Source organism: Solanum stenotomum, chromosome 6 (assembly GCF_019186545.1).
Source record: "Solanum stenotomum isolate F172 chromosome 6, ASM1918654v1, whole genome shotgun sequence".
Lineage (NCBI taxonomy): Eukaryota > Viridiplantae > Streptophyta > Magnoliopsida > Solanales > Solanaceae > Solanum > Solanum stenotomum.
Window position 1 is genome coordinate 49,869,379 of NC_064287.1, and position 21,537 is coordinate 49,890,915.

The window sequence follows — 21,537 nt, forward strand, 5'->3', positions numbered from 1 at the left end:
ACAAACATAGTTGTTTTACACAATTCAAGTAGCTCATATATCATAATACTCTGAAAAACTATATGAGCTCTAAGGCAGTTTATTGATCACAATAATCAAACTACTTTCACTGTTAGTAATATAAGCTATCAACCACAACTATACAAAGGCCAAGATATATATATAAATATGGTCCCAGCAAAATCTATAAAATGGGAGATTTTTTGTACTATAATGGAATAGTCTAGTTTTGTGACTTCACTTGTGGCTTAAGATTTATTGTCTTTTATCATAGTTTTGTGCTCTTTTAACCGAAGGGCTTTTGAGGAATAGATTATACTGCCCAAAGTAAAGACACCCTGCACATACCGAGAATCACTTCAAATGATACATTCAAGAGTTCAAAAAAAAAACTTACATTAAACCGCTGTTGAACTATGTCTTGAAAGTGTCAAACACTTTAGCTTGTTTTACCTCTTCTCAAACCTAACTCGAAGAACGGAAAAAAATTGTTTGGGACATCCCAAGAGCTTAGAATCAATAAGTTAAAAAGGAATGATATTGCTACTTATACGCAAGTACAACAATGATAAGCTTGTTGTATTCCTCCGCAGTTCTCAACTCTCCTTTTGCCCCAATAGAATACAAAAATAAAACATATAATGATGAAAGGAAGTAATTAACCTTTTCATGGTGCAAGTTTATTGATTAGACTAACTAATAGTGTATATGCAATCACTTACGGTGCTCACTTGTTTTTATTAAAAATCAACGACAACATCGAAGACAAATTTGAGGCGAAATAGAGGAGCAAAGAGCATCTCAAATTTCTGAATTCAACAAAGACGCAATTCTTATAGTCCAACCGGTAACCCTACAGATCTAAAACAGAAGAATCGAATTGGGTGTTGATTTTCATTAAGATTTATGGAAGATGGAGAGAAATTTCAAAACCACAACCCTAAAATATAACCAAAAAGTAGAAAAAGATAACAAAAAACTGCACATTTCTTAATAATACAATATAATCATTTACTTTACAACAACAACACATGCAGGAAAACTAGGCAGAAAAACTTGATTTTTTTTGCTTTGCAAAATAAAGAAGAAAAGAGACAGAGCATCAACTCTCACAGAATGTCCTAAATACACATCAGTTTGGCTGCATTGCTACGTGTCTCTTCCAAAGCAGTATTAAGACACGTATGCAGCCTTTATTGATCAGTTTGGTAGTGTAAATGACCAAAAGACCCTTATTCTTTTATAAAAATGGCAAAAAGCAGTCATGTTGAAACTGCTGAAAACTTGAAAATTGTCTCTTCTATATAAGTATAATATAAAATATAAGTAAAAAAAAGAAGAAATAATTTAAATTAATTTGACGTTTTTCTTAATAAATTATTTATTAGGAGTTTATTTAAAAATAATAATTTTATTAATTATACTTTAAAAATATAATTATGACTATTAATAATCTTATATAGTTATTTAATGATATATATATATTATTAAAAAATAATTTGTTTTGAATATAAAAGCTAAATAATAAAAGTTTATTAAATTATTTAACTATATTAAATTTAAACAATTTAATATGTAGAGAATAAAAATGGAAATATATAGAAACTCAATAAAGTTATCATTGTATACATGTCAATTGTAAAATTAAATGGATCCCACTATACTCAATGATAGAAGGCATAATATGTAATTTAGTAGAAAAGTGTAGGGTTTTTTCTAAAGATGTTAAGAAGGTCCAAATAATAAGGCTGATGATAGTACAATTTTTTCTATGCAATGCTTATCACTTTGAGAAGTTGGAATGACAAAAATATCCCCACTTGCCAATTGAATGACCAATAAGCAGCCTTTGAAACTCTCTCTTCTAATATATATATAAATAAAAAATATATATATCCTAGATGTCAATTATGGTAGAATTCATAATATAGCAAATTACGAAAAATGAGATAATTAGATACTAAATTACGAAAAATGAGATAATTAGATACTAAATTAGTGAAATTTGTGTTGTTTGCTTATATAATAATGCAATGGTTTACTATAAGCTTAATACATAGTCATTTTTTAAAATTTGTCAGCAAATATTTTTAGACAATCAAACTATTGTTGGTTTCAATTGAGAATCTAAACACGTGATGAAATGTTCAATTTAAATTTTGAAATTTTATTGATATGTACTCAAGAGTCTATAAGGTAGTTAAGTTAATTACCACACAAAAAATAAAAAATATTTTATCTTTTTTAATTATATATGTATCAATCTCAATCAGAAAATGTCTCGAATTTTACGACTTATATATAGAGACGAATACACATAATTAAAGGAGATGTCATATTTTATGTGATTAACTCTTAACTATGTACATTCATATGTTCAATTGAAACATGTCATAATGAAAGCCAAATTCATCTGTGGCCCCCTAAAGTTGGCACCAAATTTCACTTAGACACCTCAATTGAACGATGTTTATTTTAGACACCTTGTGTAGGGTTTTGCTATGTCATTTTGACACTTTTTTTGACAATAAGCAAAAAGCTGAAGGAGAGTGTAATACATTTGTTGATGACGTGGCAAACAACCAATTAAATGATTATATGTGTAATTTTAAGTTAAAAATGATTTTAAAATCTATTTAGCAAATAAAATAAAAATATTATTCTAAAAAAATCAATTTAACCCCCTCCCCTCTTCTCGAAGGTAGTTGTCTTCTCTACTACACCCATCAATTTTTTAAATTTTTTTATCAACTATTTAAATTGTTTCGGATCTCTTTTTTTTTCTCTTTCTTTTTAGTGTTGTTTTGTGGGAAGAAAAGAGGGAGAGGAAGAAAGAAAGAGAGATAAATATGAAGTATGAGTGTTGGTATCCATTTTTCCGGTAAAAAAGGTGGAGGGAGTGATTGTAGATTTAGAAAAGTAATACAATGAAGAAAGAAGAAAAATGACTTGAAAACGGATTTGAATAAAAAATTTGACCTCCATTGAAGGAGTTTAAGCTTCAAAAAATAGTGGGAGGTGGTAGCTTGAAAAATAGAGAAGAAGAAGAGAAAATAAAATAAAAAATAGCTAAATTGAGTCTTTCACGCTCTATTTTTGAGTGTATCACACTTATTTTAACATGTTAGCAAAAGTGTCAAAATGACACAACGAAACCCTACGTGAGGTGTCTAAAATGAACATCACCCAGTTGAGGTGTCTAACACTCTGTTTGGATCATTGTTACCCATTCTTTCATAATGTATTGTATTGTATTGTACTCTATTGTACTGTATTGTATGGTAGATACAATGTTTGGCTAGACTGTATTGTTTGTTGTTATTTAATAACATTTTAATTGTTTGGTTTGATTGTATCGCACTGTATTGTAATTTATAATTTTACTAAAATATCCTTAATTATTCTAGGGTAGGAGGTTTGACTAGAATTAAATAATATAAGGTAAAGGGTAAAATAGTATTTTGAAATATTATGTAAAGATATAATTGGAAAAAGAAATTAAGTAACAATGGGTACACACCAAATCGGTTGTTTCATAAAATAGGGATTTTCATTGTTTCGTAACAATGAAATTTAACAATACAATACATTTTAAGTAACAATCAAAACAAATATTGTAGGTATAGTAACAATACAATACAATACAATGAGTAACAATGATCCAAACAGAGTGTAAGCGAAACTTAGTGCCAACTTTAGGGGTCATTGAAGGATTCAGTCTAATTTGAATATCTAAATGACATATAATGATAAATTTAAAAAAAAACCATCATTACATTAATCCTATATTATAACACTAATCTTATGATAGCAACACTTTTTCAACATAGTAAAAGCATCGATTGAAAAAGACTTATCAAATTTAGGATGAAATAGCAATTTAATTGACTTTTGGATAAATTGAAATTAGATTATTAACTAAGGGGAAAAAGTGATTATATAAGTGGACTTTTACCCCTCTAATTATGCATTGAATTAAGTACTTGTACTAATCCCATATGCTATTTATTAATTATAATAATGACAAGTTGCTTTTTAATTGATTCCTTACATAATGTCAAAACTAAAAAGTAAGGTGTGGATATTAAGGTTATATTCATTTCTTTATGAAATAAAATATTGACAAAGCACCATCAACAAATGTGGGTCAATTGTTTTTCTTTTAACCAAAAGTCTCATGTTTGAATTTTAATTATCAAATTTAATTTTAGTAGAAAACACTTCCTCTTAAATGGGATTCTATGCGGCGAAAATTTAAAATAGTTAAACTCCAATACATGTATTAAACACCGAGGGAAAACCAAAAAAATTAAAAAATATTTGACAAATCCACCTGAAGATGATGCTACTTCCATTATTAGATTCTTTTTTCCACTCAAAAGTCTCCAAAAAAAGTCAACGTACCTTTTTTCCCCACTAATTATTTATTCTACTGTTTTTGTCCCTTTCTTTTTGTTACGACTTATTAGGATCTTTTTATTTTTTTTCCAAAATAAATAAATAAATTATTTTTCTTTTTCTAATTCATCTTTTCAAACATAATCCAAGTAAATAGTAAACTCATTGACATTTATCCTTTTGTCATATAAAATGAAACAATAAAAAATGATGAATTGCCAATGAAATATTGCATGCGTTGATTATGATTGAAAGGAGGTTTAGAGAGAAGAAAAGGAAAACAATAATTTCAATTCCTAATAGTTAGAAAAGAATAAAATAAAAATCAAAGGAAAAATTTGGTACGAGAAAGGGGAAAATGAGAGTTTTAACTTTCACACGCCGCTATACAATCATATTGATGCATAAGATGATCTTATTTTAAAAGCTATTTTTAAATTCGTACTCCTTCTTAACAGGGGCAAGATTTTGTACTATCACCTAAACCTTCTTCTTCTTTTTATATTTTTATAATTACATACATAAAGTCAAATTCAAATAAATAATAAGTATTTATCAATTTAATATAATCAAAAACTAATTATATACACTTCAATAAATAGAACTCTTACATATGTTAGTTTCTTTGATTTCCCATTTTACTTTTAAATTCCTTTATTCCAGCATAGATAACATGGGGTTGAGTCCATACCCCGTGGGACATTATTATTGACATGAGCTAAGTAAACATATATATTGTACGTGATATAATACAAATCAGTACAAGTATATTTCAAACGAATTAATGATCTATTATGCCTATATTATTTTTTTCTTTCCAAAATAATTGACACACTTTTTGTATAGTAGAAAGCTTAAATTTTTAATACTCCTATTTAGTTTGTTCTTAACAACCAGATCTTCATCTAATTTATGCATTAAAATAATTTCTGTTTTTAATAATAAAATAACATGTCAAAACTCCAATTCAGTTATGAAAAGTCACAAATTGAGTTAATCACTTCCTAATAACAAAAATAACTGTATATTCAAAATTTAAATTCAAAATCTTAATAATAATAAATGAGAAATACTTGTAACACTCTTTTTTCTTAATCAGAAGTTTTGAGTCCAAGTTCGTCATCATCACCTCATTCCTTCCACTAAACTCTTTTTAGCACTTTAATTTTTAAAAGTTGCAGTAGTACAAGTTTTGACTTTTATCATATATATTGCTGCTATTTCTGATTTCTGATAGTGATCTTTTCTCTTTCTCTCTCTGAAACTTCTCAGTTCTGACTTTATTTTCTCAAACCCAGAAGAAACATATTTATCAATGGAGAATCTCCCTTGTGGTTATCGTCCTAACGTAGGAATTTGTCTCATCAATCATGATCATTTGGTATACTTTTCTCATTTATTCAATTAATTCTTTCATTTTACTAACAAATAGAAGGCTTAAAGCCATGTTTACTCTGTTTTTCTGGTGTTTGATTCTGGGTTTTCTTATGTGATGTGTTGGGTTTCTCTGTTTGGATCTGAGCAATTATTTTTGGAGTTTGGTAAAATTAAATTACATGATTACTGATATTTGTACTAAAAAGGGTAATAAATTGAGATTTAGATATTTATGTTTTGTTAGTGTACTTATTGATCTAACCTGTATTTATTTAGGGAATTTTTTAATTTTTTTTTAATATTTATGAGAAACAAAAGAAACATCTATTTAGGGATGCTAAAAATGAGAATTTTTTTACTTTATGTTAGTAATATCTTTTATCAAATTGTTGATTTTTAGTATTTGAGTTGTAGCACTAGGTAGTTTTACCCTTTTAATTTGTCAAACAAGATTGAGTGACCGAGCCAGAATTTTCACTAAGAGGGTTCAAAATATGAAGAAGTGGACACACAAAGAAGTCGAAGGTGTTCAACATCTATCATGTATGCATAAAAAGTAATTGTAATCATGTATAAACAATGTAATTTTCTGTTGAAGAGGGTTAGGATGACCGTCGTGGCCCCTTAGTAGCTCCGTCCTTGACAAGAGCAACTTTAGCCCTTCAGTTGACAAAGTGATGACCCTCGAGTTAGAAAACAAAGGACTAAAATTAGGCAAGCCCAAAAACATAAAGAAGAACAGTAAAGGAATATGACACTCAAGGGTGTGGCTTCATGGTCAATGAGTAGGGTTGAGAACCATGAGTTTTCAGGTTCAAATCCCAGCACAGTAAAAAACGTTAGGTGATTTCTTCTTTTCTATCCTAGCTTGGTGGATAGAGGAACATTTACTAACTGATATATGTTGCTGGTGGGAGGTGACATGTATCCTGTGGAATTAGTCAAGGGCCCAGAAACCATGATTATAAAAAAATGAAGTAACATGAGGGGTGAGAACCTGAAAGTATGTTAAGTTGAGCTAGAAAGTTTTTAGACTGGAATGAGAAAAGATGGGGAATGGAACAGTTCAATTGAAGGAGTCAATAATGGAGAGCAGAAAAAGATGAGTTCTTTGATTGCTATTGTTACTGTTCCAACTTCCATAAACAAAGTTATTAATTCCAAATAGCAGTAAAAGTAATATATCTCAGCCAGTAAAGTACTTAAGTTTTAAAGGGAATGACTTTGCAACAGTAGGACGTACTTCTGATTTTCTCTCCTTAGACAGTTCCGTGTCAAGTATCGGTTGCATTTTGTTTTCACTTGATCAGAAATTTCAAATTATAACTTCCCCTTTTCCGTCTTTGTTTACATGCAATAAATGTAATCATAAATTAGATAACTACTTTCACTTGTATTTTGATCAACGAAAAATGTTGTAAATGGTGTCTTTACTAAATATAAATACGGAAAATCTGGGGTCTTATCTGGTTATGATGCAATTGCAGGTCTTTGTGGCTTCCAGATTGAATGTACCCGGAGCATGGCAAATGCCACAGGTAACATTGTTATTAATATCTTCTCTACTTTTAACACCTGATTAATTTACTCATTGTAGAAAGGGGCTCACTACCAGCTTTTGTAGGAATAGAGTTTTATTCTAGCCTTGATTACTAATATAAGGATACGATGTATTAAATTTTGAAAGGAGGAGATTCAAGATTATCGTATTATGGTTCATCCTTTGGTGAAACTCAATTGCATGTATTTATTAAAACTAAGTTATGGCACCTAGTTGCCAAGTATTTGCACAATCTAACACCCTGAATTGTACCATTTGTCACTCAATATTCATAACTGTGCTGGTACTGTTTAGCTATCTTATGGTAATTAACTTGATTAGGGGGGCATTGAAGATGGAGAAGACCCTAAATCTGCTGCCATTAGGGAATTGCGAGAGGAAACTGGAATAACATCAGCTGAAATAATTGCAGAGGTTCGTCTAACGTGAAAAGTTTTCATTAGTTAGATATATATGTCTAGATTATGTCATGTTAAATATTAATTCCCCTCTGACAGCAAAGTATTTATCTGGCAAGAAACATGAAACCTTGGTGTCCAAAAGCTCAAATGATCAGATCATTTATTTATAATGGTTGTTTCATATTGTCAGGTCCCACAATGGTTGACGTATGACTTCCCACCAGCCGTAAAGGCCAAAGTAAACCGTCTTTGGGGAGGAGAATGGCATGGACAGGCACAGAAATGGTAGGTATCCTATGGTTTTCTTGATATAATTGTGCTTTGTTCTTTCAAGGCAAAATATATCTTCAAGAAATATTGTGTTTATCCATAAACACCTTTTCCCTGGGAGGAACCTTGTATGTTTGCATCATCAAACTTAAAAGATGCCTTATTCATATTTCGCCTACGAAACAATGTTTCAAGCTTCTGCCACTAGTCCTTTTCCATGTATCGGTTAAGCCTTATAAACGTAGATCACATAGGTGGATCAGAAAATATATGAGTTAAACTCTTTATTCGACACCAAAATTAAGATGTCCATCTAATCCTACTTTTTCCACTCATTTTATTTGCTTGTTCTCATGCATTTTTGTAGATATTTGTACTACTACTCCTCCACCACTGCTAAAAGATATTGTTCTTTTGTTTTCCCTTAAGCTGTGGGTATTAGAAGCAGATACTCTGAAGGTATTACTGAAAATGTATATGTGATGAAGCAATGGATTATTCTCCGAAAGAACACCTCAGTTAGGTTTCATTCCTGAATAGTGTAAATTAACATTACATTAGAGTTCTCTTGTTTTTTGCCAGCTGCAGATAAGGAACAATGTTAAGTAGTTCTTCCATCTATTATAAACTATTTCATTCCTCTTCGTCTCTGCTGAATGTTTCCAGCTTTGTACAACATGTTTCCGAATTCCATGTGATGTAAGATGTCAGTGGATTTCTTCTGGAATTGGATTTACTGTCCTAAGGAGTCTAAATAAATGGAAATACTTTATCATTTGATGTGAAAGAAAAGCTTTGCATTCTGAGCACAGTTTGGATAGTTCACTGTTATTTCTCTCTTTGAAAATGAAATGATGCCAGCATATCTCATGTCGGGAGAAGTGGTCTTTTTGGAATTCACCTACATCCGATGCGTCGTTCTGTTTTAATTATGCACCAAGAAGATTTTAGGAAAATTTATCTTTTAGATTGAGTTACATCTAAGTCTATCCTCTATTGAATTATGTTAACCCAAATGATAAATAATCACGGAGAGTTAGAGCAGTATATAGATCTTGTACACACTCAGGGACTTGGAGCTTATGTGGGCAGTGATTTGAGTCCAATACTTCCTGACTCCTGTGTTCCCAGGGGATAACTATGTTGCATCTACCCGGAAGTGGGTACTTGTATTTGATAAGAGTGTGTAGATATCCAATTAGGGTATATGTAGTTTTCTGCTGTTTTTAAATTTAGAAGCACTACACGAAGTACCGACACCCGTGTCAAACTCATTCAACATAAGTACGTCAAGACAAGTGAAGGATCTAAGCAGTGTAGGGAGCTAATGGTGTAATTACTCGTAGGTATTGGTTCTGGTAAAGCAGAAGCCTGCAATTGGATCTAGATTTCCTGCTTCTGCTTTTGTAAAATGAAGATTTTGCATCAGTTTCTTTCACACCATAGCAAGTACTTGTGCTAAAAGATCAGCGCCTGATGCAGCTTTTTTACTTGTTTATATTTTGGATTCACCCATCAGTTGATGAAAGAAGTATATAAAATAGCATTTGCACAATTGCACTCGATAAGCTTTGTCTAGTTTTCAGCCAAAATGACACGTTTCTGTTCTCATGAAGGAATAGTAGTTTTTCCGGAGAAATTGAAGTTAACTGTAACATGTAAAAAAAGGATTTTATGTGTCTGGCAGGTTTCTTATGCAATCTACCAATGCTGAAAGTGAAATCAACTTAGCAACTGGTGAAGCAGAAGCAGAATTCTCAGAGTGGAAGTGGGCAAGACCAGAAGAAGTAATTGAGCAGGTATTTTCCGAAGTGGATAACCAGTTTTAAACTTAATACATATCTACGTATGTCAAAACATTAACTTTGAACCTTGTCGTCCTAAATAATGACAGGCTGTAGACTACAAGAGGCCAACGTATGAGGAAGTTGTTCGGACTTTCCAGTCTTACCTCAATGATGGTAGCAAAGCTGCTAAATGCCAATCAACGAAATGGTGAATCCTGTGCACGTTGTTTGCATATAGTCCTCATTCCTTACACAGGTTACTTGTTATTGGGATTCAGAACTTCTTTAGGCTCCTTGTACATGAACTTGTCTGCTAAGATCTGCAAATATAGGTTGATGTTCTGATTGTAATAAAATACTTCTTTCCACATGTTAATTGATTGTCTTAAAAAGTAGATGTCATCGAGTAGTCGAACTATACTTCCTATAGTGAAAGACAAATGTCTAGCAGTCTCTAAGTTCCTTTGTGCAATGATCAAGTTGAGCAAAGAAGTTAATTTTGCTGTTCATGACCAATTCATTCGAACTCAAGTTGTATGGTTAGATATCTGGGCTTTACTCGCCATCACCTTACAATCTTCTGTCAATTTTTCCAACGTTTTCCAGAAATAATGGTGTGGTTGGGTTAGAAATGAAGATCACAGACTACAACTTTGACGAATAAGAAGAAATCACAGTAAAAAGGCTTTCTAGCTAGCACGAACACCCAACATTAATCCTTGTAGATACTACTTACTATTATATAAAGCACAACCAAAATCACAGTACGAATTCTAGAAATCAGAAAAAGAACTTGCATGGTCATATACTGACGCAACAGATAATTGGATCTCGTAAGTCCAAGGCACACAAATCTAACAATCCGAATTGCGAAGTAGACCATATTAGTCCAAGAACAAATTAAGTTTCGAAACAAAATTGATAATTCTCAGATAAATAATGTGTCTATCGTTCTCCACTACTGATAGCTTAATCTTCATCCTCAATGATCTTGGTGCCAAGTCCCTTCAATCCCTCTGGTGGGATCTCAGTTACAGTAACCAGGGAGTAGAGCTCTTCCTTTGCATCTTCGTCATCATTCCTTTTGCGAGCAATACGAACTCTGACTCTCCTTGGGACACTTCGGATTCCTCTGCTCCAGATGTGCTTGTTCAACTTCACGTCCACTCTGACATCCTTTGTACCCATAGCTTTCACTGCAAACTTCCGGATCTCCTTGATGGCTGTGGGAGCCTTCTTCTTGAATGTGCTGTTACAAAAGCATAGCATTCTAATGTTAGACCACTACTCGGCATGGAGCAGCATATATACTAAAACTGAATGTGCTGTTAACAGTTTCACCAAGCCAAAAGGAAATTTCAACAGAAATCTCTCCCCACCAAAAAATAAAGCTAATAATCCTGGTCGAGGATACCGAAATGTATAGTTGTACTCAATAGGTCATAATTTTACAGGAGAGCATCGAGGGGTTGAGAACATCGAGGGGTTCATCAACAAAAATACACAGCACACACATCATATTGATGATGAGAACACTAAAAATACTATGAAAATAATGGTAGTTTGATTAATTAGCAACACAAAATCAGTTAGAACACACAACAAATTAAATTATTATAACCATAGCAGCAATGTGAAGTATCTGGACAGTCTCTATTCCACAAATTCCAGTCAGCCAATATATTGAAATGATAAATTGAGTTTAACCTGAGGGATTTTGGTGTACAATAGTTATGAAGCATGTCAATATTCTTTCCTAACAGCACCTTTCATAAAATGGGTATTTATTTACTTACTATTCCATTTTTCTTTTCACACTAGTTGACAATTTGTCCCACTGTTCATATTTTTTTAGCAAACTCTCACTCATGCACACTATAGCCTGGCTATCTATATATTGTCGAGAGCGGAACCTAAATGACATGAAAAAAGATGGAAGTTGACCAAAATAATGGACAATTTATTATGACTTCCATCGCCAGACCAGACCTTAATAGCCGTTAAAGTCAATGGAGCAATAAAACGCACTAAATTAGTCCACTATGTAACTCCTAAAAAGTCCCTCACCCTCTTCTTCCCCACAGGTCCCCATTCAATTTTCAAAAAATAAAAACGTGAAGCCATTGAAGGTCCAGCCCCACCTCGTTAAGAATTCCCCAAAAATCAAGATAATAGGTATGTTTGAGTCAAAGAACAAGATTCTAAGCAAAAATCTCAGGAAAAAATCAACTTTCAATACGATTCAAATCAACCCTTAACAACTAACAATTGAGGCATTTATTTCAAAAAAAATTGTGTTCAATGTCTAATACAACTATATCCAAAGCATGCTTATATCGTTTTTTAGTTTCAATTAAGTGTTTTTTTTTCTTTGTTTAATTATTATTAGTAAATTGTTTATTCTTTGTTATTTGTTCAATTGTTAATGTGCCAATTAATGTGTACTTCGCTATTTACTAATTTATCTAATTCCACAATGTTAATGTATTAAATTAGTTATATTTAGTTAAAATTTTGTTAACATTAGGAAATAAACAGTTTTTTCAAGCTAAAACTAACTAACTACATAGCGCACTAAATATTTAGAGCACTATATTGAATGGGGAAGATGCTGGGGGACTTTAATGGCCATTAAGTTTGGTTCGTCAATGGAAGTCGTACAGAGCACTTAATTAGTACGCTATATACAGTTTTCATAAAGTTTTTTTGCCCATTATTTTGGTCAACTTTGCCTCATTTAGGTTCCGCTCATAGTTATCAAATGAGCTGTGGAAACACTTGGTCATACTCTGGAACTCAAAATGCATCCCTACTATCTGGCATTTACATAATACACATAAAAGATAAACAAGCACCAGACAACTATAAATTGGAAATAAAAGAGCACAGCTATATATTCTAGGGTCAAATTTTATTCAGATAACCATAAAATTGACAAAAGTGATCAACTCTATAGAATTAATACTCCAACTTCGCTTTTTTTCATGTCATTTAGGCTCCACACTCACAGTTGTCAAATGAGCTGACGGTAACAGTTATTCGTACTCTAGAACTCAAAATGCCTCCATACATTGGATATGAAACAACACAGCTATATATTCTAGGGACAATTTTTCTTCATATAATCATAAAATTGATAAAAGCAATCAGCTCTATTTAACAAAAGATGTATTTTTTGGTACAATAACAAAATACTGATTCAGATTATGAAAGTGATAATCAAAATTTGTAATCAAAATCGTATTAAACAGAAATCCAAAACAAAAACAGTGATTACCAGCCATGCAAGCGCTTGTGGAGGTTGATGGTGTACTCCCTGGTAACTACTTCCTCTTTTCTTCCTTTGGTTTTGTCCGACATTTTCAACTCCTTTAAGTCTAAACTTACACTTCCCTGCAAACAATGAACAGAAATTCCTGCTTCAATTAGCTTAAACCCTAAACAACAATTTCAATGGAAGAAGAAAAGGAGAGCAAGGCAAACTTACTAGGGTTTCAAAGGAGACGGCGAGAGACCGGGCCGTGAAGCAGCGCAATTGCTATTTTGTAGGCTGTACTCTGTAGCTGGGCCTGCCTACCTTAACTGCTCATGTTATTTGGGCTTCCTCGGCCCACAGATGGCAAATTTCCAGAATGGTCCATATGGCTTGATAATCTGTCCATAAAGTCTACTACTATTAAGGATAAAAAAATACTAATTTAGTTTGAAATAATTACATATTGTCTCACTAATTAATAATTTTGTATCATATTTCAAGTTAGATATATCACTTCTTCAAATTTCAAGTAAGATACATATAACAAAGTACTAGATATATGTATCTTAAATGAGGTGAGTGAGAGAGGAGAGAGGCAAGAAAGAGAGTCAACATGTATCTTTGATACCAGATACATAGAGAGAGGTGAGTGATAGAGGAGAGATGCGAGGAAGAGAGTCAACATGTATCTTTTGATACTAGATACATATATCTTTGATACCAGATACATTCTGAAATACAGATACACAAGGAGAGAGGCGGGTGTGAGAGAAAATAGACGAGCAAGAGAGTCAACGTGTATCATTCAATACCANAGCTGGGCCTGCCTACTTTAGCTGCTCATGTTATTTGGGCTACCTCGGCCCACAGATGGCAAATTTCCAGAATGGTCCATATGGCTTGATAATCTGTCCATAAAGTCTACTACTATTAAGGATAAAAAAAAATACTAATTTAGTTTGAAATAATTACATATTGTCTCACTAATTAATAATTTTGTATCATATTTCAAGTTAGATATATCACTTCTTCAAATTTCAAGTAAGATACATATAACAAAGTACTAGATATATGTATCTTAAATGAGGTGAGAGAGAGAGGAGAAAGGCAAGCAAAGCAAGAGAGTCAACATGTATCTTTTGATACTAGATACATGTATCTTTGATACCAGATACATTCTGAAATACAGATACAAAGGGAGAGAGGCGAGTGTGAGAGGAAATAGACGAGCAAGAGAGTCAATGTGTATCATTTAATACCATATACATACATGTATCTTCGTTACCATATACATTCTAATATACTTATACATAGGAAGATGCGAGTGAGAGTGGAAAGAGACGATCAAGAGAGTCAACATGTATCTTTTGATACTAGATACATGTATCTTTGATACCAGATACATAGAGAGAGGTGAGTCAGAGAGGAGAGAGGCGAGTCAGAGAATTAACATGTATCTTTTGATGCTAGATACATGTATTTTTGATACAAGATACATTCTGAAATACAAATACACAGGGAAAGAGGGGAACGAGAGAGAAAGTAGACGAGCAAGATAGTTAACATGTATCTTTTAATACTAGATACATGCATCTTTGTTACCAGATACATTCTAAAATATGGATACATAGGGAGATGCAAGCGAGAGAAGAAAGAGACGAGCAAGAGAGTCAGCATGTATCTTTTGATACTAGATACATATATCTTTGCTACCAAATACATTTTGAAATACAAATACATAGGGGGAGAGGCGAGCGAGATAATTAGTGTATTCCAGATATATGTGATCACACTTGGTTAAGGTGTATTTGGAATAAATTACACCTAATTTTACTATAGCAAAAATAACTTTTAGCAATAGTAAATATATACATTAATAAAGAGTGCTAAAACATTTACCGACATAAGTTAATTGTAATTGGATCCAATGTCACTATAGGTTTTAAAGACATTTTACAAAAGTATTATTGCCGCTAAAAATACATATTTTACTGGTAATTAAGCTAATGTTGTTAATTAAATATCGCTAAAGATTATTTTGGGTATAGTATTTGACCAGCATGTACCTGAGATACATGTATTTAAGTGCTATTTGGCAAAGTAACTGTGGTGCATAAGGTAATTTCGAAAACTATAAACAAAGACATATAACTAAACTCTAAACTAGTCAGATTTATGTTGCTTGCTCTTTATTTTTGTGAGCTAATGTTTCAACCTAATATATACTATTTCCTTTTTGTTTTGGAACATTTCAGAAATTAATTTTAGCTAGACGGTTTTGATCATACAATTTTATATCTTTTCCAAGATATATTTTCTATGTTAAACTTATCTTTTAATTAGTAATATCTTCATTTTGCAACATCCATCAATATTTTAAACGGCATATTCAAGCAAATAATCTCAAATAAATAAAATACCAAGGATAGACTATAAATTTATAATGTTCTTTGGCAAGTGGAAGAGACAAACTATTAAATTTGAACTCCTAATTTCCCATATACAATATATTTGGCTCAAGTATGTCAATTTGACTTTGCAATTTGTTAATACAATTTATTTGATTTTAGCAAGAGACAAACTACATATTCCATCCACCTTGTTTTGAAATGTATATATCTTTGAAGCATTATTTAATTGTCATGACAAACAAAAGGAGTATAAAATAACCATTTTACTTTATTTAATTATACATCTAATTTATCTATGGTTCAAAGTCGACCTTTATTACATCAATTAGTTGATAAAATTAAGACTCTCCTAATAATTATGTCTACATCAACTGGACAACTCAATTAATAAAATCAAAGGTTGCTGTCAAAAGAATCCAAGAAAAATCTTAATATTGAAGGTTTAATTTCTCCACATCTCATAGCAAGAAAAAAAAACAAGTGTATATATTAACGAAAAATCTGATAAGATACGTAATATTACAAACTAAAGTAATGTATAATTCAAATTTAGTCAAGTCTTTAATACGGACTTCGAATACTAAGTGGGAAACATACTCCAATACAGGGTCCGAACACCGAATAGGAGACACGTGTGTTTTGTTTTGTGTTGTTGGTCAAATTCTAGCAAGATGAAGAAATATAAGAAAAACTGAATGAAATAATATAATATAATATAATATTCTTTCTCTACTTATGACTTTTTTTAATCAAATCATTTCTGTAATTATCATTAGATCAGTCGGGATATAATTTCGTTACAAATATTATTTTAGCTACATAATATTATTTTTTTCACAAAAAAGCACACATGAAAAATATAATAAAGTACATCAAATTAAAAAAATAAATAAATATAATTTTGTTATTTAAGTTATAAATGAGAGTAAAAGACAATTTCCTTAAAGTTCGAGGTCAACCCTTTCTATCATTATTTCTAAATAAATCAAAAGGGATAACACGTTATTTGTGGTTGGCTTAGTAAATAATTAACCACCAGTTGTTAGATTAATATAACTAATTAATTCATCTTCAATAATTATAGGATATCTCATCTACGTTATCACTTATCAGGAATGTTTTCAAAGTTCAAATCAAACAAGTTAATCCACTGATCTGGTAATTATATATGTAGTTAGAATATTTTTGAATAATAATTTGTAAGCTTGGAATGACGTGTTTCCAAATTTTTTTATATATATTTGGCTTATAAAATTTGTATTAAACAAGCAATTTGTCAACTAAAAATGTTGTCCTTGGCCGTACCAAAAATAAATGTGCGTAGAGTTTGGTAGATAGAAATTAAATGTACATCTTATGTCGACGATGCTTATTCATTTATATTTATTTATAAAATATCATATTATATAATCAAAAACATTTGTACAACTAAGCTTTAAATTAATACATTCTTGATTGATTGTTCCCTTAACTAACGCTCCTGTTATCAACCTTATCCGTCCCAAAATAAGTGTCACTTTAACAAAAACAATAAGTATCTTAATAGTACTCAATTCTCGAGAAACATAAGATAAAAATGATTAACATAACAAATCATACCTTATATTTTTATTAATGAACGTAAAATAAGCTAAAACAAAACAGGATCCTGAAGAATAGGTAAAATGTTGGCTGTTATCAGTTTGTCCTAACTGACTAAAGCCTTTAAGTTTTCAGTGAAGAAATTCTCACTAGTTACCTCAGTTTGCAAAAGGTCTGCTCTTTCTTTCTAATTCTTCATAACTTCCTTACACATTCTATTTTCATATTTTCTGGATTCAAACAAATGAATTGTCTATTCGAATAATATTGATTGAAATTATCTGAATCAACTTTCGCGCACCTGTACCTCAATTCTACTTTATTATTGTTTGGATAAAGCTGTTTGAGTGATATGGAAAAGTAAAGCTGACATATTCTAAGTTAGCCTATTTTTTAAATTTTTTATTATATAGTATTTTAATATTTTACTGATACAAATATAACAGCTTTCAACTGGGGTTGCTTTTACCTGGTCGTTTCTTTAGACGTGCTACACTTTCATGAATGTATAAATATAAAGTCTTACCAGAAAGTGTGGACAGAAGAAGACATATTATTATTATTATTATTATTATTATCTAAGAGCTGTTCTCCCTAACCATAATTCAGAGGTATAAACTTTTATTTTGATTTTTCTTAAACTTTCATTGCACTTATTTTTAACTTTTTGACATATTGTAGGTCTTGGATGTGATTTTAAACAGGTGCATCTTAAATTGAAGTCTAAATACTAAAAAGATGGTAACTTTACTTCTTTTTTTTCCCTTTTAATTACTGCATTGATTTGCTTTATTCGAGGGTCTTTTGGAAACAATCTCTCTAGTGGTAAGTTCTGCGTACAGTCTACCCTCCCCAGACATCACTTTGTGGGATTTCACTGAGTATGTTGTTGTTGTTATAAACAATTTAGTCATTCTCATCATTAAGTTTAATTTATTCATGTGTAATGGTGTTTTCCTTATTGTTGTTCACCTGCATAGTAGTTGTGTTAGTTTTAGCTGTTGATTTGTGATTGCCACTTTTTGTGTCTCTGTGAAACTATGAATGTTATCAATTTTCATTGCTAGTGTTCGATTTCCCATGACTACTTTATAACTCGCACTTGAGTCAATATTACCTAGAGTGGTTCATCAAGTTTGCATTTGATTCTCTAGCATAAATGATTACCGGATCCCCATCATATCGTTGATCTCTATCATTTTCCGACACTTAAGAGGATTATTTCCTTATTTTCTTGAACACTTTCCACAAACTGAAAATTAATGTAAGTGTTAGAGTGGGCTAAAGTTCCACATTGGTTGAGGAATGTATTGATGGTTTGCTTGTATGGTCTTGGGCAATCTCCCCTCACGAGCCAGTTAAAGTCCCATATTGGTTGGAGAATGGACTGATGGTCTGCTTAAATGGACTTGGGCATGTACAGTTCTAATAAAGTCTTTTAATATCTCAGACAATGCCTTTCAAGGAATTCTTCACTGAATATGGTGAAGCACATCAATATGAAATCCAAGAGGTTGTTGGAAAGGGGAGCTATGGTGTTGTTGCATCAGCAGTTGATACTCATACAGGAAAGAAGGTAGCGATAAAGAAGATCAACAATGTTTTTGAGCATGTCTCTGAAGCCACTCGTATTCTTAGAGAAATAAAGCTCCTAAGGTTGCTTCGACATCCAGACATTGTAGAAATAAAGCATATTCTGTTACCTCCATGTCCGAGAGAATTCAAGGATATATATGTTGTTTTCGAGTTGATGGAGTGTGACCTTCAGCATGTCATTAAGGCCAACGGCAGTCTCTCGCCTGAACATTATCAATTCTTCTTGTATCAGCTTCTTCGAGGTTTAAAATATATGCACACAGGTGGCTGTTCCTCATTTTTCTCTCTGTTATTCTAGTTAGATTTCTCTTTTACATATTTTATGACTTATTCTCTCAATTCATTGATTCAACAGCAAACGTGTTCCATCGAGATTTGAAGCCAAAGAACATTTTAGCAAATGCAGATTGCAAGCTGAAACTTTGTGATTTTGGGCTTGCTCGGGCAGCATTTGGCGATACCCCATCAGCTATTTTCTGGACTGTATGAAGCATTTCTCTACTTAAAATTTTCTCGATATATCTTAACCATAATATCCAGCTGAAAGGTCGCATTGTTGTCATTAAAATGTCAAGTTATTACACCTCTTTCAAGCTATGTTGCTTGGATTCTTCAAAAATGTTGACGGGTGCATGTTGGATCCTCTAAAAGTAGTGCATTTTTGGAGAATCCGAGCAACATACCTTTCAATAACCTCATATACTTCTCTTTGTTTCGTAGTCTATCCCTTCTTTTTCTTGAAATATATCTAAAAACTATTTTTGATTTATTCCAAGTAAGATTCTTAACTTCTTTGCTCTGTATAGGACTATGTGGCAACTCGTTGGTACCGTGCTCCTGAACTTTGTGGTTCGTTTTACTCCAAAGTAAGTATGTCATTTATAGGATAACTTACATTCTTATATACTTCTGTTTCTTATCTGGTGACACTTCAGAATTAATTCTATTTTGTATCAATTCTAAAACAAACTACTTATTGCAGTACACGCCGGCAGTTGATATGTGGAGTATAGGATGTATATTTGCAGAAATGCTTACAAAGCAGCCATTGTTTCCGGGGGATGATGTCGTCCACCAATTGGATTTGATTACTGATTTGCTTGGTTCTCCATCCACTGAAGTTATTTCAAGGGTTTGTCCTTCCCTTTTCTCAGTTAAAGTCGATAAGTTAGTGCTGTATAACGAATAGCCAAATAAGTCTGATCCATTTTCCCCATATGTGTAGATTAAAAATGACAAAGCAAGGATACATTTAAGCAGCATGACGAAGAAAGCTCCTGTTCCTCTCTCTCAAAAATTCCCGGATATAGATCCATTAGCTCTAAGATTACTTGAGAGTTTGATTGCTTTTGACCCCAAAGATCGCCCGTCTGCTGAAGAGGTAGGACTTAGAAAACATAGTACACTTATTGCAGTTTGTGATGCAAGTTATATTTCCACTCATGTTATCCTAATACAGGCACTAGCACATCCGTACTTCCGTGGTTTAGCAAACATTGAGCATGAACCATCTGCTCGGCCTATTTCAAAATTTGAATTCGACTTTGAAAGAAGAAAACTGACAAAAGAGGATATTACAGAACTCATCTACCGGGAGGTATGAGTTGTCAAACATTCTTATCTTTCGTGGACATTCATTTTGTTATGCCTCCGTTGTATTACAACATTGATGTTTCCCTGGACAGATTTTAGAGTACCACCCTCAAATGTTGCAGGAGTATCTTCATGGCACTGAACATACTAGCTTTTTGTACCCAAGGTACTGCCAATAGTTCTCCTTATTCATCCACTTGCTTGTGTTGCAATTACATCCTGCGCCCATACTTGAAGTCTTCCAGTTTTGAACACTCCACTCAGTTTCAATCCGTGTGATATCCGCCATCTGGTTATGTATTAGTAAAAATTGTTGTAATGGATCAAAATGAGCTTCGAGAATATTTCAAAAATGTATCACTCGAATTGACACTTAATATATAAGCGTCTTTGATTGTGTGCATTAAGCTATAATTTTGAATGCTTTACTAACATTAATTTTGATCTGCATTCAGTGGTGTTGATTGCTTTAAGGAACAATTTGACCTACTTGAGGGAGATGGAAGGAATATTACGCACCATCCAAGGCGATATACCTCTTTGCCCAGGTTAGTTGACCCTGATATTTGTTATTGCGAGTAGTGTCGGATAAAGTTTGCTTACTCTCAAATACACTCATCATTTTTTTTCGACAGAGAGCGTGTCTATGTTTCAATAGATGAGGAAACTGATCAACATGATGATTTCGAAAGACATGTTGAAACAGTTGTTGCTCATAAACGCCTTCTAAGCCAGAGAGGATCAGACGAGGTCAACAAAGCTGATTCTAGTAATGAAAATGAAGGTCATAGCCAGAATGAGCTAAGTCCAACAAGCAACACAGCGCGTTGCTTAATAAGAAGTGCTAGCATTAGCTTTTCCAAGTGTGTTGGGGCAGTGTGGGATGACTGTGAGGTAAGTTCTTCTCATATGTCACATTTTGATCTTCGGAAAACAACTCACTCACAAAATGAAGAAACACTTCTCTACCGTTCATGTTTTCACCTTAACTCTGCATTTCTCCTCAGGATACAACTTACAAACGATATGATAATGGGATAAGTAGATCTTCAAAGGAGCCAGCAACATTGTATGCTTGACTTCTTATACTGGCGCGGATGAGCTACTGATAGATTTCTGATTAGTAATACTTGCTAGAATGTAACAGTTTGGCTACTAAGAGGTCCAAGACCTAGCCATTTTCGTCTGTATGGCGTTCTAGATTAATTTTATATGCTTTGACAGGTTCATCGAATACAATGAATGAGAAGAGTTTAATTTTAACTACCTCAGCAACTATTTTCATGTATATAATCCACTCTATATT

At 32.4% G+C, this 21,537-nt stretch overlaps 3 protein-coding genes across 4 annotated transcripts; 2 read left to right on the forward strand and 1 right to left on the reverse strand.

Moving 5' to 3' along the window:
• Nucleotides 1-5,608: 5,608 nt before the first annotated feature.
• On the forward strand, nucleotides 5,609-10,215 carry LOC125867384 (nudix hydrolase 25). Its single transcript, XM_049547864.1, has 6 exons — nucleotides 5,609-5,779; nucleotides 7,263-7,313; nucleotides 7,658-7,750; nucleotides 7,928-8,022; nucleotides 9,695-9,806; nucleotides 9,902-10,215. The coding sequence occupies exons 1-6, from the start codon at nucleotides 5,714-5,716 to the stop codon at nucleotides 10,004-10,006; spliced, it is 522 nt and encodes a 173-aa protein (XP_049403821.1). The 5' UTR covers nucleotides 5,609-5,713; the 3' UTR covers nucleotides 10,007-10,215.
• Nucleotides 10,216-10,565: 350 nt separating this feature from the next.
• LOC125868279 (60S ribosomal protein L31-like) lies at nucleotides 10,566-13,319 on the reverse strand. Its single transcript, XM_049548912.1, has 3 exons — nucleotides 13,282-13,319; nucleotides 13,072-13,187; nucleotides 10,566-11,043 (listed from the first exon to the last, which is right to left on the reverse strand). The coding sequence occupies exons 2-3, from the start codon at nucleotides 13,152-13,154 to the stop codon at nucleotides 10,764-10,766; spliced, it is 363 nt and encodes a 120-aa protein (XP_049404869.1). The 5' UTR covers nucleotides 13,155-13,187; nucleotides 13,282-13,319; the 3' UTR covers nucleotides 10,566-10,763.
• A 3,818-nt stretch (nucleotides 13,320-17,137) lies between these two features.
• LOC125867546 (mitogen-activated protein kinase 17) lies at nucleotides 17,138-21,494 on the forward strand. 2 transcript variants are annotated; one of them, XM_049548086.1, is made up of 12 exons: nucleotides 17,138-17,214; nucleotides 17,724-17,783; nucleotides 18,493-18,901; nucleotides 18,994-19,121; nucleotides 19,445-19,504; nucleotides 19,621-19,770; nucleotides 19,864-20,019; nucleotides 20,098-20,235; nucleotides 20,324-20,397; nucleotides 20,687-20,779; nucleotides 20,867-21,125; nucleotides 21,239-21,494. In XM_049548086.1, exons 2-12 carry the CDS (start codon nucleotides 17,781-17,783, stop codon nucleotides 21,308-21,310), a joined length of 1,542 nt encoding a protein of 513 aa, XP_049404043.1. In that variant the 5' UTR covers nucleotides 17,138-17,214; nucleotides 17,724-17,780; the 3' UTR covers nucleotides 21,311-21,494. The 2 variants fall into 2 exon arrangements, with proteins under 2 accessions (XP_049404043.1, XP_049404042.1); XM_049548085.1 differs by lacking the exon at nucleotides 17,138-17,214 and adding an exon at nucleotides 17,514-17,653.
• Nucleotides 21,495-21,537: the final 43 nt, after the last annotated feature.